Below are 17,507 nucleotides of genomic sequence, written 5' to 3'. Positions count from 1 at the left end.
ATATCAAAAAATTGAACCAAATTAAATTAGTTTGATTTGATATACGGTGCACACTTTTCAAAAACCAAAAATCAAAGAACCGAACGCCCACCCCTAAAGATTGCAATGTTGTTGAGTTTTCTCGATTGAAGATTTCACTTTGGTGATTAAATATCTTTCTTTTTCTCATTTCACATATTAATCACAATCATAAAAATGATTTTGTTCTTTTTTTATATCTATACCAACTAATTGAGCAATATGACAAGGCACTTTAATGTTTAAATCACCTTAAAGAAGAGTAACAAAATGTTGACCTTAAAGAAGAGTAACAAAATGTTGAATCTGCATACGCCAATAATACATCAAAATGACAATTACTATTAACAATGATAGGAGCAAGGCGTGAAGAAATTTGCCACGACTCCAGGGATAGTAATGATTGCAAAACCTTAAATTACACTCTAGATGCTATGTACGCGTACACGGGGTTGAGCATCTTGTGATTTTGCACTCACTTCCATTGTAATAACACGATACAATATTAAGTTACACGCAAGACAATAAACTCTCGAAACTGTGCTAATTGAGCAGAAGAAGCAAGTACAGGAGGCACATCACTCACTTGAATTTGCAAGGCCAACCATGTTAAGCATATGGCGATCCTCTTTAAATCTTTCTAACACGGTACCTTGAAGTCTATCCTGATTATCTTGAGCTCTTTTTATCGCAACTCCCCAGCATTCTATCACTTCTGGATAGATTTGGTGGGTCTTTGACAAGCTAGGACTGCCAAAGGTAGTGCAGGTGAAAGTATGACCCTGGTCAAAGTTAGCTGAGATGAACAAGCCGAAATGGTGTGCACGTCCTCCAAAACCAATGCCATTGGGAATGCTCTCAGAACTAAAATGTATAGCACACTGCCGAAAGAAAAGAGCTTAAACATCCTAGTAGTACTTCGATAGTCGATAAATAAAATTCCAGTTTGCAAGTATTTATTGTTTCAACATCTGAACATCCAGGCTTAAGGACTTAACATGAACCAGGAAAATTAGCACCACTGTACTGAGGGGACTTGAACGAGCCTCAGAAGGCAAGAGAAGAATGACTGACCTCAAGCTTCAAAATCCAAAATCCATCAAGGATCTTGGTGACTGCTGGTCAAAGTCAGACAATCACTTACTATTCTAAGGCAATAGGTATAGTAACCAATAGCAACGAGTTGCAACTTGAGAAATGAAGAGTCCACGAGATAATAGGGAAAATGAAATTTTGGAGAGTTGGAGGAACTTTAAAGTTCTGAAGACGGAGAGGCCTTCTCGAACGATACCAAGTGCATCCATTATTTCTTTTGACAGCTAATATGGATAAAGTAACTGATATCAAAAAGTTCAGAAACTTACCCACTGTAAATTAGAGTTCGCTCCAGTAGGACGGTAAACCGATGCCTTTGGGTATAGCTGGAAGAGGAAAGATTTCATGTCCCCATAAAAGTCAGCATGCTTCTCCCATGGCTGAGACGCATAACCTCCGTAAATATAGCCTTCTTTGTCTTTAATTACCAATAAAGTTGGTCCTTTGTCATTTCTGCAGTTCAAGTAGGGGGTTAATACTTGGATTACACTTGGCTCACAAAATTGATACTAACCACACTCAGACATAGAAAGGGGAGGAAAAAGTGATGGCATTTATGCATTAGTTGCGCCAAATTTATCATTCAGCTAAGTCTTCAACAACAAATTCTCGAGTCATCCTTGGATTCTTCGTACTGTGTTATAGACACCTTATTAGTTTCTTGGTTGGTTTGAGACTCGGTGATGCAAAGTTTATGAAGAAAACAATGAGTGATTCTTGAAACTTACCGAGGCTACATGCCCATGTAGAGTGTGTAGAAATGCCTGCAGGCTAGGTCTAAGTAGGGAAAACCACACACAAGTCAAAACAGAGCAGGGGTGGACAAGGGTGGCGCATCTCAAAAGGACAGTGCAGTGGGCCATGAGAATTATGCAATGCCCTATCACCACCATAGATAAATATCACAGCTTCTTAGAGGGTGGATCATGAATACGACACTTAGGGGTCGTTTGGTAGAGTGTATAGAAATAATGCTAAATAGAGTGTATTAGTAATGCTTGCATTAATTATACATAGATTATTTTTTATGCATTGTTTGGTTTGGTGTATTAAAAATATAATGCAATGAATAAAAATATCTATTTACAAAAATATCCTCCACAATTATGGTGAAAAAGATGTAAAGGGAGGTTTGAGGGGTAATTGGGTCTTTAACCATGCTAATGCATGCATAATAATCCCTTTGCATTACTAATACCTAGAAATCCATGGTATTAGTAATACACTCCCCAATGCACAATAGAGTGTATAACTAATGCAAGCATTAGTTATACATAGCATGAAAAAGTGCACCAAACAAGATATAACTAATACATAGAGCTAATGCATGCATTATTTTTGCTAATATACTACCAAACGACCCCTTACTCCACTCATATATTAATGCAACTGGCAGATACCTCTAACCTTCCTAAGGAAAGCATCTATAATTATAAAATGCAGTTAGTTTTGCTGGGAACCTATTGGTAAAATGTGTGTGATACTATCTTGAAATTTCAAAGTCCATTGAACTAAGGATACTTACGTAAACTTTGCAGCTGATCTCGTGGCATTTAACCTTAAAACTATATAATAAAAAAAACTATTAAAATGGCATCTATTAGCAAGTTGTGCAAGTGGATGTTAGGATAAACTGAAAGATAATAATATAAGCATATTCAGTGATCTAATAAGCTGAGAAATGTTCTGGCAAGCACCAAGTAAACATGAAAACAAGGTGACTACCAAGAAAATCTTTTGACCTAATTATAACTAATTTAAGGATCTCAATGATATCAAAGATATTGAGATACTCAATAAGAAACTCATTTATAATTAAGCAGGAAGCCACTCACGAAATGTTCCCCAGGAAAGTACTGAAACTTAGGCCATGTACGGTACTGTGATACAAAAGTCTCCATTCATGCAGCTCGTCTTGTGGGAGGGCCCCACCTATATGCCAAGCATATTCCTTTCTTAACAATATTACAGCAGGATCAATGTTCTCCGGGTATACTAGCATAGGAACCTCAGAGCCTGCAAAAAATACTAATAGATTAGTAAACACTGCTTACACCCTAGCTTGACTACAGTTTTGCAACTGGGGAAATAATTCACCATTTTTTTGTGTTTTTTCTTTTTCATTTTTGGAGGTGGAGAATTGGAATGAATATTATGAAGAAAAAAAACAGATGTCTTTGCACAAACTTAAATGTGCATAACTGACAATATTCTAGAGTTGTTATAAGTAAAGTCATGGTTACAAAGAATCGAAGCCAAATCGTCATACACTAACAATCAACTAAATTACTATGCTACACCTCCTTTTGGTGTCTCAAAATGAAAAAGGACTTGGTTAAAAGCATCTCTGATGAGGTTACACTTTTGGTGTCTCAAAATGAATAAGGACTTGGTTTAAAGCATCTCTGATGAGGTTATCATTATACAAATTTAAAAAATGAAAACTCGTGAAAAGACTTCTATAGCAATATGCAGAAGGAAGATCCATGAATTCGAAAATATGGGTGCACTATTATGATGAGGTGGATGAAGGATGTAAATTTGATGGGTTTCAACCTTTAAGTTCTTACCATTGGATCCATTATTCTTTTGGAATTATATGTTCAAAGTTAATTATTTTTATATAGTTACATATGTACTGATATTTTGTGTCCAAATTATTGAATCAGTTAAACTCATTGGCTATATGCTATACTCCTTCACTGCTACTAATTTTAATTTACATATTTGGTTTAATAATATATATTTTTATGGCGACAAAAGGAGAACAGGAATTCAACGTGTTATACTTGGAAATTTTGGAAGAATAAACTAAACAAAGAAAGAAAGAAAAAAATATTTAATTAAAATGCAAAAGGCATGGGAGAAAAAAGTAAAAAATAACAAGATAGACATAGATTTTGAACCCCGGCCTCACTTAGAGAGGTGTACCCAATAACCGTTGCACCATATCAATTTGAGCTTGGGCGCACACTTAGATATGATATGCCACTGGGCAATATGCTTAAATTATGTTTAGTACTATCATCTAGATTGCCTTTTTAATATGATATCATCACAACGAATTCTTCGTTTGTTCTCTTATTTTATTGTTGATGCCGCTTACTAAAAATCATGTGCACACCACTGGTTATGAGAATCCTCATAACAGCAACTACACCAGTATATTTAACAACTCCAGCATATGCATGATAACATATAAGTTTCAAAGAAAACACAAGTAAAATGTCTATTACATGGAAAAGCCAGTATCATGCATAGTTGTCATAGAAGTTTCAGCAAATATAGAAGTAATGTAAGAAAAGCTAACATTTAAGCCCAACAGAAATTCACCCAGTAAGCAATGTCCAATATTATAGAAAAGACATTCCTCTTAGAGAAACTACAAATGACAAGAAAAAGAAAGTGGAAATACAGAATTAGAAAACACAAGATGACTATAAAGCAGAAACCTGAATCACGTGGAGACAACAGAGTTCCGAGAAACTTCCTTACTGATGGAAGACGGGCACACCAACTTCTAAATTCCTCAAAAGACATACAACTTTCAGCGCATTTTGTATCATCCGTTGTTAGATTTGCAGCATTGAGGAAAATGTCGAGAACTTCCCTGTCTGAACTAGGTTCAGATTGATGGCTCTCATGAGAAGATATGTTTCTTAGTACCGCAGTCAAGACAGCTTCAAGATCTGATCTGCAAATTGATTTCACTGATGTATTTACCACCATAAAGGAGAAAACAATACTACTGATTTCTCTTTTTGGTAATCAATAGTACAGGTATCTAATATTGGATCCAGAACTATGTTTAATCATTATGAACAATTATGTGTTTAAAACCGAACAAGGCTGGGGCTATTTTTCCAGAGCTTCAATGAATCTATTTGGCATCTAAGTTTAGGCAGTCAAGCTCATAAACTGAAGATAAAGCTTCTCATTATACAAATATGTGTTCCATATAAAGCAAAAGGAGAAAGAGAAAGAAAAAGAGATTCTGGAAGAAATGAACCTTTCATCTGACAACAACTATTGAAAATTTAAAATACAGGTAACAATCTGTCATCTAATGCCAGATGATATGCTCTTTCCAATTATCATAGACTAACCAGTGTTGGATCCTCTGTACATCCATATCAGCTTACAAGGATGATTTCTACGTTTTTCACGAAAAGAAAGAGGATAGCTTCTAGTTCATGGAGAACAATCAAAGAAGAACTCATTTCTCTTCTGTTACAGAATATTATTTTGCTGAAATAGACCACAGAAGATACCCCAAAGGCATGGTCAATCACATTTTATTCAAAAAGTGTATGTACATGTTACTTAATGTTTATCAATCAATGTGACGTGATTATGTTGCCTATCTTGAATAATAAAGCTAACCTCCTCCTTCTTCCTCTTGTTTTTTCTCAATGGAGATCCATTCTCAGAAATAAAATTCTATATCACTTCCACTTCAAAAAGGTAATGACAATTTTTAACAAAAGAGGCCCAATCCAGACGTTTTGAGTACAGTGGACAAACAATACGAGCCTATCCAGTAAAAGTAGGTGCAGTATTGTTGCTCATTCTAAACTTAAATACACCATTTTCTTCACGGAGCGTAATGCTCCAGCCATCCTCCCTTCTTGTAATTATTTTACCTTATTATTAGAGAGGAAATATAGCACTATCAAAGGCAACAAACATCACTTGACTCCCCAACTAACCTGATGGTTAAATTTGTATCGAGTGCTTGCAAGGATGGAAAAATAGTTAAAAGTTTGCAAGCCACGCTTAGTTGTACTTCTTAGGGAGAGCCCACCTGCAGAAGACAGCCAAGGAAGGGGGTTGGGAAGATCAATTATTGTAAAGCTTAACGGAAGAGGAATAACCCAGGGGGAGTGAGGAGGCTATAGAAAATAAGGTCTACTATGCACCTATTGAAAAGAGTGATAATACTAAGATGACTGCAGGAAAAGGAACAGGATGCCCAAGGATGACTAGAAGAAACAGTTTTGGAAAGTCTGATAAGCGGTTGATCATGGAGAACTTTGCATAAACCAAGAAAAGCAAACTTCCCTTGGAGAAAGCCAGCGTGAGGGAACTGGATTTATCATTATACCATCACTCGATTAGAGAGGGTAAAGGACGAAAAAAGAAGTCGTAAATATGTTATGAATCAAGTCCAGCCCAATGTAGATACTAATGTCATACAAGTTGTTATTGGGCTGACAAGAGCTATTGGGCCGAGAACGAGTAATAGGGCCAGGTTAATTTGGGATCCGGATTGAGTAGTGGGCATAAAACGATTCCAACAAAAAGGATAGTGATATGTGATTTAGGGATTATGCAAATTGTTAAGAAAAGAGCATGTTTCCTCTCATCTCCCTTCTTAGTCTAAGCTCCTCATCCCCTTCTATCTATCACTGTAATTTCTGATCTTCTTCCCCTTTGATTAACTTTTCTCAGTTTCGTTGTAAGGGTGTTAGTCGTTTCCATTTCTCAATTGTATTTTGTGTTCTTCAGCGATTATAATATATATTTCCTCTTTGTGTGGTAACTTGAGTTGTTACATTGGTGCTTTCATTGAGAGTACTCTAATGGTGGGTTTAGATCGATTCACTAGCACGGGTAATCCAGATGACTGGATCTTTCGGGCCGAACAATACTTCACTTACCTTGGCTTCCCGGAGAATGACTGGCTACCTCTTCCTTTCTTCTATCTCAATGGTGAAGCACTTGACTGGTTCCGTTGGATGTATCGCAACAAACAATTTTGGGATTGGAAACATTTCAAGGAAAAGTTATTTTTGTGCTTTCAAGCACGAACCACCCCAGAGTCTGCAGTCGCACGATCACAAATCACGACTATTCTTACTTTGCTACAGAAGGTGCAGGACAATTTTTCAGTTATGTCTAAGCAACTTGACAACACCCATATCTCAACTTCCAGTATTTCCAATATCACAGGCTTGTCACCAACAATAATTCAAGAGGCTTCCATAGAAGATGCAATTGACAGTGCTACTAAGAGGGTTAGCGAAGAGATGGCCTCTGCTTTGGGTGATGGACAATCAAGCATTGCACATAATTTTGAGGTACATCTTGAGACGTTTGACACTTTGATCGATCCAAACCTCCTTTTAGCTGGGACAGATTTGGTCATGGGAGATGAACATTTAGGCCATGCAGACCAGGTGTTTGATGAAAGTTCTCACCAGAGTGAAGACTCAGTCCATGAATTTGACATGGCTTTTGACTTAGTAGCGGATAATTTAGTGGGGTTGCAAATTCCCTTGCAGGCAACTCAGGTGATAAGCAAACCTACGTGGTGCGTTGAAATTGATAATCCTAATGATAAACACTCCAGGAAATCAATTGTCAAGGAAGATGAATGTCTTGAAACTAAAACAGACATAGTGTTTGATGGAAGTCTCCAGCGAAATGAGTTCGACCTACAATGCCAATTTGCAAATATGCAGCTTGTTGTGTCAGACAAATTTTTTTCTCATGAGATTTTGATTTCTGATTTTAATGAACCAATAGGAGTTGATGGATACGTCTCCCTTATCCCTCATGATGACGTTGCTGCGATTTCTGAGTTTTTTCCATTCGTATTCAATCAGTCGTCGTTGGCCGATTTTGGGGACCTAGCAATGTGTGAGTGTGATAGATGACTTACCCACTTGTCATTGGTTTGACACTGGGCAACATGTTTCTCCGTTCATTCCATTCGTGTTTAGTAGAGCTATCAATATGGGCTAGCCCACCCCATCCGGGCTAACCCATACAGGCTTTGACATTTTACGGGCCAGGCCAGGCTAGCCCATTTTTGGTGTGGGCCAGAAAACGGTCAACCCAACCCACAAGTACGTGGGCTACAGGCTTGCCGGGCCAGTCCACTTTTTTATAAGTTATATATTTTTTTATAATTATTAAATTAAATTATAACTTATAATTTAAAAATATTATCATAAATATCGACAAAACAATATTACATGGTGCTATTGTTACTACTTGTTAATCAAATCCACAAATAAAATTATATTTATAATATTTATTAAGTTTTTTTTCAAGTAAAAGTATAAATATCTAAATAGAAATATTAACCTAACTGTTTTGCAATGATCACAATAAAACACAAAAAATATGACAATATTCCAACCATAAAAATGTAAAAAATAAACTACTTAAAAAATCATGAAACCTATGGCGTATCTAACACTTCATGAATCCTATGGCGTATCTAACACTTCATGATCATCTTCATCAAGCATATCTGAATCAACTTGTGGGAAGGTTGTCTTAACATCTTCATTTTCATAAAACTTTAAATATATTTTGAGTTTGGATCTCTTTTATTTTAAATTTTAATATTATATTATATTTTTTAATTAATTTGTATTAGCCCATGGCCCGGCCCTACCTATATTTCTCAAGCCCCACAAATCAGCAGGCTTATTCAGGCCGGGCTAAAAAGCCCTTTTTTTAAATAGGCTCCAAAATTTTTAGCCCAGCCGTATTAAATCCCGGGTTAGGCCAGGCTGGCCCAACAGGCGTAGCCCATATTGACGGCTCTAGTGTTTAGGCTTACGAAGTATGGTCATCATGTATCTGCAACAGAATTTGATAAGAATGATCATCATCCTATTATTGGGGCTCAAGGTAGCGACATCCTAATATTGGCCATTAGGTGCTCAAGTTATCATAGCAGCGGGGATAACTCAAAAATAGCTTGGGAAGGGGCTTCTCACTATTGGTCTCTCGAGATGTTGTCGCGCTACATCCTAGCTATGGAATCAGGCAATTCAAAGATGGACCAACTATTCGACGCAATGTCGGATGAAGCTTGCAAGGTATTCAATGTTATGTCCACATCGTTACTGGTTAGGGTGCTCACTGAAACACCCAAAGAAACGGGTACTATTCAGCTATTCCACTTTAAAGACAAAGCATGTTTTTGTTGATTTATTTTGGTGGTCAAGAATCTATAGTGTCGGCTGCACATTCCACACACGCCCTACCAATGAGGTATTTTGATGTCAACTCTCTTTATAGTGTCTTGTCTAGACAGAAAATTGATTTGGTGGCATCTAACAACATGTATGTTGACATAATTTTCATGAAGTCCACAATAGTTGAGGATGTTTCAAAGAGAGAAATACAATCGAATGATGTGAGGAATGATGTTGAACATGTAAAATTTAATGAGGGAATAAGACATGATGAATGTCTCTTTCCAGTCTATTCCGGTGAGAATCTGTTCATGCTTAAACTTGGTGAAACGGTGAAGGTTAATTGTGTATGGGATCCACGAATCAGTTCCAAAATTATGCACCGAAATGGTCTTATGGAAACTATTGACGCACACCTATTGCTGGAATTTATTGTTACTATTTCTCTACTTTTTAACTTCTTTTATGATGCTCACTTGAAAGGGAATACTCAATCTACAAAAAGGAGGAGGATGACAGCAAAAGGACTTTCTGTATTTCCTTATTTTTGGCTGAGTTTGTCACAGGACAATGGATGGCAAGTTCTACTTGATGTACGTGCGTTGGGAGCTAAGAACATGCCTACGTTGAGTGTAAAACCTTCATCCCAAATAGAACCACTTGGTGCATGGAGTGACAAATGCTTAACTGTTGAAGTTATAATGCAGCATCAAAAAGTGTCAACAGATCAATGTGCTTATTGGTGTTTGAAAATGATATACATTTCTCCTGATGACATCTCATTTTGGGTTGATACTCATACTAGTGTGTGTCCAATGAGTAATATAAATTGCATGTGTGGTTTTGAGTGCATTTATGTTGCAGGTATTGTGACTTTTAAATGGGCCAAAGTTGTTCAATCTACTCAACTACTGTTATTATCTGAGGCAATTGGTGAGGAGCATGCTATTTCCATTGTTGTTGTCTTGAACCTTGAGGACAAGGTTCTTATTGACGAGGGTAGTATTGTTATGAATCAAGTCCAGCCCAATGTAGCTACTAATGTCATACAAGTTGTTATTGGGCTGACAAGAGCTATTGGGCCAAGAACGAGCAATAGGGCCAGGTTAATTTGGGATCCGGATTGAGCAGTGGGCATGAAACGGTTCCAACAAAAAGGATAGTGATATGTGATTTAGGGATTATGCAAATTGCTAAGAAAAGAGCCTGTTTCCTCTCATCTCCCTTCTTAGTCTAAGCTCCTCATCCCCTTCTATCTATCACTGTAATTTCTGATCTTCTTCCCCTTTGATTAACTTTTCTCAGTTTCGTTTTAAGGGTGTTAGTCGTTTCCATTTCTCAATTGTATTTTGTGTTCTTCAGCGATTATAATGTATATTTCCTCTTTGTGTGGTAACTTGAGTTGTTACAGAATATCATAAGATGAGGGAGCAAAGACACATTGGGTTTTTGTGAAAAATGTCACACACATACATATGATAGTGACAATAACAATCTCTACCAACTTCCATATAAGCTTTTAATAATGAAATACATGCCTTAAATCCCTATTTTTTCAGAAGCTTGCATCGCAACCTTTTTCGAGATATTCATTTCACTTGCCAGTTATATTAACATTTGACTGGTCTTCATTGACAGCTTATCTAGGAATTATGGTCATTCTTTTACTAAGATCCGTCCTCTCCATAACATTAGCATCTTGATAATGATCATCTTCTCATCATTATCATTTTAAAGTAGTCCAAGAGATGCCCCCTGGGCATTGGTCTACTCGTAGTAAAAGCGCAACAAATAATATGTTAATTAGGCACACATCATGGTTTCAAACATTGTCATTTGCCATTTATAAAAGCTGGAAATTTAAGTGGAGAAGGGTATAGTAGACCATCATCCACCGAGTTTTGAACCGTGTGCCACTAGGCATCAGGGATTCTTAGTTATGAAAAAAAGCATCCTAGGCCTAGAAATTCTGAGATGTCTAAGCAGCTTTCAAGTCAGTGTTAAGACTAGAATACCTCAATTGTATATTGAATGAAAAATATTAAAACAAAAATAAAAACAAAGAGATATGTCCAAAGCGAGAATCTCACAAGTCAGTTCAATATAAACAAGGTCAAAATTAAAGCGAATGTATAAGTTATCCCTGGTTCTCCTAGTGGTGGAAGGAAAATGAACTGCCTCAACTGTGCAAAAACAGAGCACAAACTATCTCAACTGTACAAAGCAGTTGCTTTTCTGTGAAAAAGGTTAAAATTTAACTTGGGAGGATAAAGATAAAGCAGTTAATTGAATTAAAAGTAGCATAAATACAATTTACTTCCTCCAATTGCCGACTTGTGAAACAAAACTCCCCTCGATTTTCACATTAAACGTGTAACTTCCCTTCACCTTACAGTATTTTTTTTCTAATGAAATCCTTCACTTTACAGTTTTTTTTTTTCTAATGTCCTTCACCTTACAGCATTTTTCAGGGGGGAGCGAGCAAAATCTATGGGAAAAGTGAAAGAGTTGTTTTTAAATCCAACTTATGGCAAGCGTACCCCCTTGGCTAGTACTTTTAGGAGAGCCTTCTCACTAAAACTAACTGCAGTTAAGCACATAAATCTTCAAATAGATAGTCCACCCTTTTACCCAAAACGTGAGGCCCTCACGAATCACAATGGCCAACAACCCTCTATGCCTTCAACCAACCTACAGTAAGAACCTCTGCCAGTTGTTTTCGTAGGTATAAAGTTTGAGCTGGTGATATTGTCGATTCCACTAAAAAGTTAGTTTGGACTTTTTAACTTTACCCCATGGATCAAGAGAGATAATTGACACATTTTGAAAGTCGAGCATAGTTACATGTGAAAAACTAAATCTAGAGGGACCAAACTATACATAGCCTTAAACATATCAAAGCTTATTGTTCTACCTTCCAACAACGCCATCATCAAAGACATCTAACAACTGATAGATAAACTCTTCAATATCAGCATTTGTCCCTTTTTCATAGGTTCCCTGCAATATAAAAAGTGGAATCATACACCATGAGTTCATATTTTTCATCTATTACTCACAATAGAAACTTCACAAGTAGAGAGATACATGTCCACCTTTATGCAGTAAAGGGCAATGATTATCTGAATGAATTACAGTTCACAAATATAACACCGTTCTTGGCAATTGTGTTCTTCACTACGGTTGTCTAGAGGGGGGGCATCTATATGCTGGTAGGAAACTTGATTAATTGAAATGGCACACAAGGAGAAGGCATGAATTTCTAGAGAGTCCTCAAATTCCAGGAAAAAAAGATAACATCATAAAGGCTTATTATGGTTGTTTTAGGGGTATGATGGACACATGAAAGTACCATACCCAGCAGTTGATTAAGTTGACTAAGTCTTATGTCTTCTGTTGAAACATCTCTTCATCCCATTAAGCTAGGCCCTAGCTCAGCCATTGAGCTTATCCAGTGAGTCCTACCATAGTAAGTAAATCATGTTTCAGTCATTACTACCCTGAGTATCGGGACTGCAGTTGGAACTGCCAATAAATCATAATGTTAGCTCCAGGATTTTAATGATGACAACAACCTTTTCCTTGAAAGGGGTATGCCACTAATATGGTGAAGTTTTGAATGCACAGCAATACACTAATGATGATCCGGTCAACTATACACTAATGAAGATCTGGTACAAATCAATCAAGATTTACCAAGGAAACCAATCTATGATTGACTGAAGAAAAGGATGCAGTGGAGTGAAACCAATTAACTAAATATCTGGCTACCAAGAATCAAGGAATGAAATTCCCACAGAAGGCAACCAAGAGTACCTATGCAAGGGATGAAAATGTTGTCGCCTTTTCTTTTTATGATAAGGTCAAGTTCTATTTATAAAGTTCCAAGAAGGTACAGAGCAGTAAATGACTCAACAACATACCATTACGATAGATTATCAAGTGACTCCTCCTTGGTCCTAACAGACTCAAAGTCCATACTGCAGTTACACCAAAAATATAAGTTCTGTGGACAGTAATTATTAATTCTAGAAAGGAGTCTATTTTCCTTCAAACAAGAATTGTTCCTCTCCAACCAAATAGTCCAAAAATGCAAAAGGGAATAGTTTTCCAGATCTGCTTCAGATTTAATTGTAATTTCCAGCACTGCAGTTAGCTCCTAATCTTCAAAGGAAAGACCCTTGATACACCAATAACGTTTGGATATAGCTCCCCCATCATTGTCTTGAAATCCCACCCACCACACACACTTGTTTTCACACCAAGATGTGGCATTCGGTTTTGGTGATCCGGTGAAAACCGACTTAGCCATGTTAGTGGTGAACGCGCTGAGAAACCACATAAGACTAAGCAAAATATTGTGATCTGAACCAATATAAAAATTCCTTTTACTTTCATACTTGGTTAAACTGCAAAAACTACCAAGTGTCTTCCGTAGCTTCTACAACTCAGTTTTCTGTAGACTAAATCAGGGAAAGACACACATACACACTTGTCTTTTACATAAGCATGATGACAACCTCTACATCTCTTCCATGCTTATCACTCTTCATTCTTTTGGAGGTCCTATATGCACTAGCTTGGCATACAATCTAATAAAAATGGAATTTGCACTCAAATGCAGTAAAGAATAAAGATGTAACTTGCATTTACTTCTGCAGATCTTATCTCAACTTCTAAGTCCCATGCTCCATCCTCCAATAGCTTGTCCTTGAATGTTTTGTGGTTTAAACCTTTTAGTGTGCATATTAAAATCTGGTTGCATATTTCTCTTTTCCATTTTCACTCCATTCTTTCGCTTTACATGCAAGAGCACCAGTCTACTTTGGATGGTTAGGACTAGGTCTTCTCATGGTATAACATTGCTGTCCTTAAATGTGGAATTGTCACTTCCTTTAGTAAGAATGAAGTTTATTTGGCTATTGCTGCTTCCTCTCTTAAATACCATCAAATGTTGTTCTCTTTCTTCGAAGTAGGTCTTAGCTGAAAGCCTAAAAATAGAGATAACAAGCTAATGCAAACTTTAAAACATTCCCTTCTTCATTGCTTGTACCACAATATTTGTTATGTATTCAGTTTAAGTGTCACATATCTAACCACATATCCATTCAAATCTCCTTGTACAAACATTTGTTGGTCACCTAGAACCCCTTGTACCAATGGGGATCTATATTTTTAAAATTTAGTTTATGTTTCCTCATCTAATTCTATTTGTGAAGCCTATGCACTAACGATACTTTTTGTTTTCTTTCCCACACTAAGATAATCCTATCAACATGTTTTTAACTTCTGCAACTTTATCTTTATGTCCTGGTTCTACATGATTTCTACCCCGTGCCTACTTTGATCTCTCACAAACCAAAATACCACAAATTATAGCTTGTTTTGTTCATCTCTTTAACCTTCTCTCCTTTCCACAAAGCCTCTTTTTTTTTTTTGAAATAGGTAACTTTGTATTCACACAAAAGAAACTCATCAAGAAATTGATAAGCAGGGATTTACAAACCCCCAGGGGGTGCCATCATTCTCAAATCCAAAAACAAATTTTCAAAACTTTACAATTGGCCTATAAACTCCACTAAACTATCTACTTCCCCCACTAAATCTTGCTTACACCAAAAAAACAAAAGACTAAGGCATCTCATCTTGATCATCTGGGAACTGCTAGTCCTCCCTTCAAAGCACCTTCCATTCCTTTCTTTCCACCAAGCCTCTTTATTGACATGCAACATAGTTGTTCTCCTCTAGCCCTGTTTAATGTAGACATTGATTTCATTTTCTTCTTCATACCTATCAGAAAAGATTATTTGACTTCCTTATAAATCAACCTATGTTCCAACTACCTATTCGAAATAGACTCTCTTGGACAAACATATTACTCTATATATCCACTATGATGGGGAATCCTTTCTCATCTACCATCATATCCACATATTGTTTTGGTGGAACTAATTTCTTTACCCACACCCATGCATGATGTGAGAATCCTTGCTTATAATCCTCAATACCAGGAGGCAATAGAATGGAAGCTCTAGCCTATTTAATGCCAAACCCAGTAGCCAATATATCATGCTAAGGATAGAACAACCATGAGGATAAAGGCTTCATCACAATTGATTATTTCTTTACCCTAATCCTGAACTTATCTGGGCTAACACAACCCGCTTTTTTCAACCTTACTGTGAACTAGATGTATTCTGCGAGCATACGTAGAAAACTCATATGTAGTTTTCATATTGTAGATGTACTTATTTTTCAAATACAATGTAATAACATCTATCTAGTTCCTTGTATATTGAGGTTGTTACTACTCAATAATGTTCATGATGTTGTTATTCTTATAGAGTGAAGGGCAAAGTATGGAAATCGTTCGTCCTATTATTACAACAACTGTAAGATGTGACAATAATGAAGGTGGATCATATGATACAAGTACACTTGATCTTGTACCCGAAAAGTCATGAAGTGGTGTAGGAAAATGTTCTTTTATAATATTGGCCATAGGTTTAAGCCGTGGAAACAGCCTCTTGAATAAATGCAAGTCTGCATACAATAAACCTACTACCGTTTGGTCCTTCACATGAACCCATCCATAGAGGGAGCTTAGTGCACCAGGTTGTCCTTAATGGACATGGTGTTCGGCCAGCTTGCGTGCAACTTAAATAATCCATCAACATACAATACTATGGATGGAGTGAATTCAAATACTAACCCATATAAATTTCATTTTAAATTATATAACTAGAAAAGCTATTAGAAAAACGGATAAAAAAAAAGGATCTTTACCCAAATAGCCGGTCGGATTCACGGTTTACTTTTCCTAGCCGGTATACATAGATTACAAATATTATGCATGGATTATATATAAATTATACAGCTGCAGGCTATTTTAAGTTTATGGGGTTGAGATGGGAGATATTCGGGTTAATTCTTCAATCAATAAAGGCCTTTGTATACCATCAAGTCAACAAATGAGAAAACTTTAGGGTAACTAGTTCAACGGGCAGTGGAATGAGACCAAAAATACTTACTTTAGCAATCACAAGGTCCTCAAATGTAAGCTTTTGATCCTTACGCTTCTGGGTGACCAAATCGAACATTCTATCGCCCAACGGCCCTTCAACTCCAATATACGCCTATAATGCACAAACACCCAATTACCAATTTCATTGTAAAAACCCCAAAAATAACCAGACAATACAGAAAATTAACAAAAAGTACCTTGAAAACAGAAGGAGAAACGTATTTTCCATTGCTCTGTGATTGTGCAGCTAGTGAATCGAACAAGGATTTCAGGTCTTCCAATTTCCTCTCTGTGAAAGCTCTACAAAAAGAATTAACATATGCAGTTTGAGTTCAAAATTGAATCAAATAATATTCAACTGTGTAACCATTGCTTAGTGTTAGAGAGAAATTGCCTCTTGGCTAAATCAAAGCGTGGATTCGTGGAATTCGACTGAGAGTTTCCCATTTTCTGCTCTTCCCAAATCCCAATTCTCCCCCCTTTCGCTTTTTACAGTACTCTGCTTTTCTCTTCGAGCTGTAAACGTGATATCGTGTCACAGTTTGCTGAGGCAGACTACCAGAAGTTAGAGCTGCCAAAGTCAGATCGGCTCAAGGATGACAAGTGTGTTTGCTGGAAATAAAATATTACGTATCTCCGTTCATTTTTAATTGTTCAATTTTTACTTTATATGTTAACGATTGTTCAATTTTTACTTTATATATTCGTTAACAATAAATAAAATAATTATTTTATTATATATTATGAATACATCATAGTTCATAATAGTTTTGTTGATGATCAATAGTTTAATTAGTTTGATTTAATACAAAAGATACAAAACTTGATTTTAAAGTTTTATCTAAACTCTTTAACGGAGGTATGCTATCATAGACGTTCTAGTTAAGAGGTGCGAGAGATTGGTTGTAAAGAGTATGTAGAAGGCTAGAGGTGATAAAATAAGACATGATGCGACTTCATATTATCGATGACATAACTCTAAATAGAAAGGAGTAGAGGTCGCGTATTAGGATAGAAGGTTAGAAGAGGTAGAGTTTTGTCTTACCTTGCGAAAGTTTAGGCTTGTTAGTGCTTGTCATAGCACTAGTCGTACCCTTGTAGTTCTTGCTATATGTAGTTATTGTTTCTTAATTTTTTGTAGACTTGACATTATCGTTCTTACTAGTTGTTTTGTTTTCTTCTTCATTTACTAAGGTTTTGATACATTTGAGTTGAGGGTCTTTCAGAGGCAAGTTATCTACCTCTATGAGATGATGATAAGGTATGTGTATACTCTACCCTCTACAAACCATACGAAGACGGATTTCGAAGCGTGAAAACGACTCCAATAGCTTTCTGAAGCTAATCCCAACTCAAACACCACAATTTCAAAGAAATTGCCCTAGAACTGAACTCCAACTCTTGTTCATTTCAATAGAAGGATGAAGAGAAGA

The 17,507-nt window shown here is 36.5% G+C and overlaps 2 protein-coding genes across 2 annotated transcripts in view; one reads left to right on the top strand and one right to left on the bottom strand.

Moving 5' to 3' along the window:
* The window catches only part of LOC125807089 (4-hydroxy-tetrahydrodipicolinate synthase, chloroplastic), a 178,691-nt gene that overhangs the window by 117,987 nt on the left and 43,197 nt on the right, over nucleotides 1–17,507 (top strand). The window lies entirely within an intron of this gene.
* Nucleotides 301–16,697, bottom strand: LOC125807084 (uncharacterized). The gene is made up of 8 exons (XM_049486846.1): nucleotides 16,469–16,697; nucleotides 16,272–16,374; nucleotides 16,082–16,186; nucleotides 11,965–12,050; nucleotides 4,566–4,807; nucleotides 2,949–3,129; nucleotides 1,383–1,566; nucleotides 301–899 (listed from the first exon to the last, which is right to left on the bottom strand). The coding sequence occupies exons 1-8, from the start codon at nucleotides 16,519–16,521 to the stop codon at nucleotides 597–599; spliced, it is 1,257 nt and encodes a 418-aa protein (XP_049342803.1). The 5' UTR covers nucleotides 16,522–16,697; the 3' UTR covers nucleotides 301–596.

The sequence above is a fragment of the Solanum verrucosum genome, unplaced genomic scaffold (assembly GCF_900185275.1).
Source record: "Solanum verrucosum unplaced genomic scaffold, falcon-dt-bn FXZP01000196.1, whole genome shotgun sequence".
Lineage (NCBI taxonomy): Eukaryota > Viridiplantae > Streptophyta > Magnoliopsida > Solanales > Solanaceae > Solanum > Solanum verrucosum.
This window is presented reverse-complemented; position numbering and strand designations above follow the sequence as displayed.

Coding starts and splice junctions, on each gene's coding strand:
- LOC125807084 (XM_049486846.1), bottom strand. CDS start 16,521: ATGGGAAACTCTCAGTCGAATTCCACGAATCCACGCTTTGATTTAGCC. Junction 3,130..4,565: donor GTTGTCTCCACGTGATTCAG/GTTTCTGCTTTA, acceptor TATTTTTTGCAG/GCTCTGAGGTTCCTATGCTA. Junction 1,567..2,948: donor ACTTTCCTGGGGAACATTTC/GTGAGTGGCTTC, acceptor CTTGAACTGCAG/AAATGACAAAGGACCAACTT.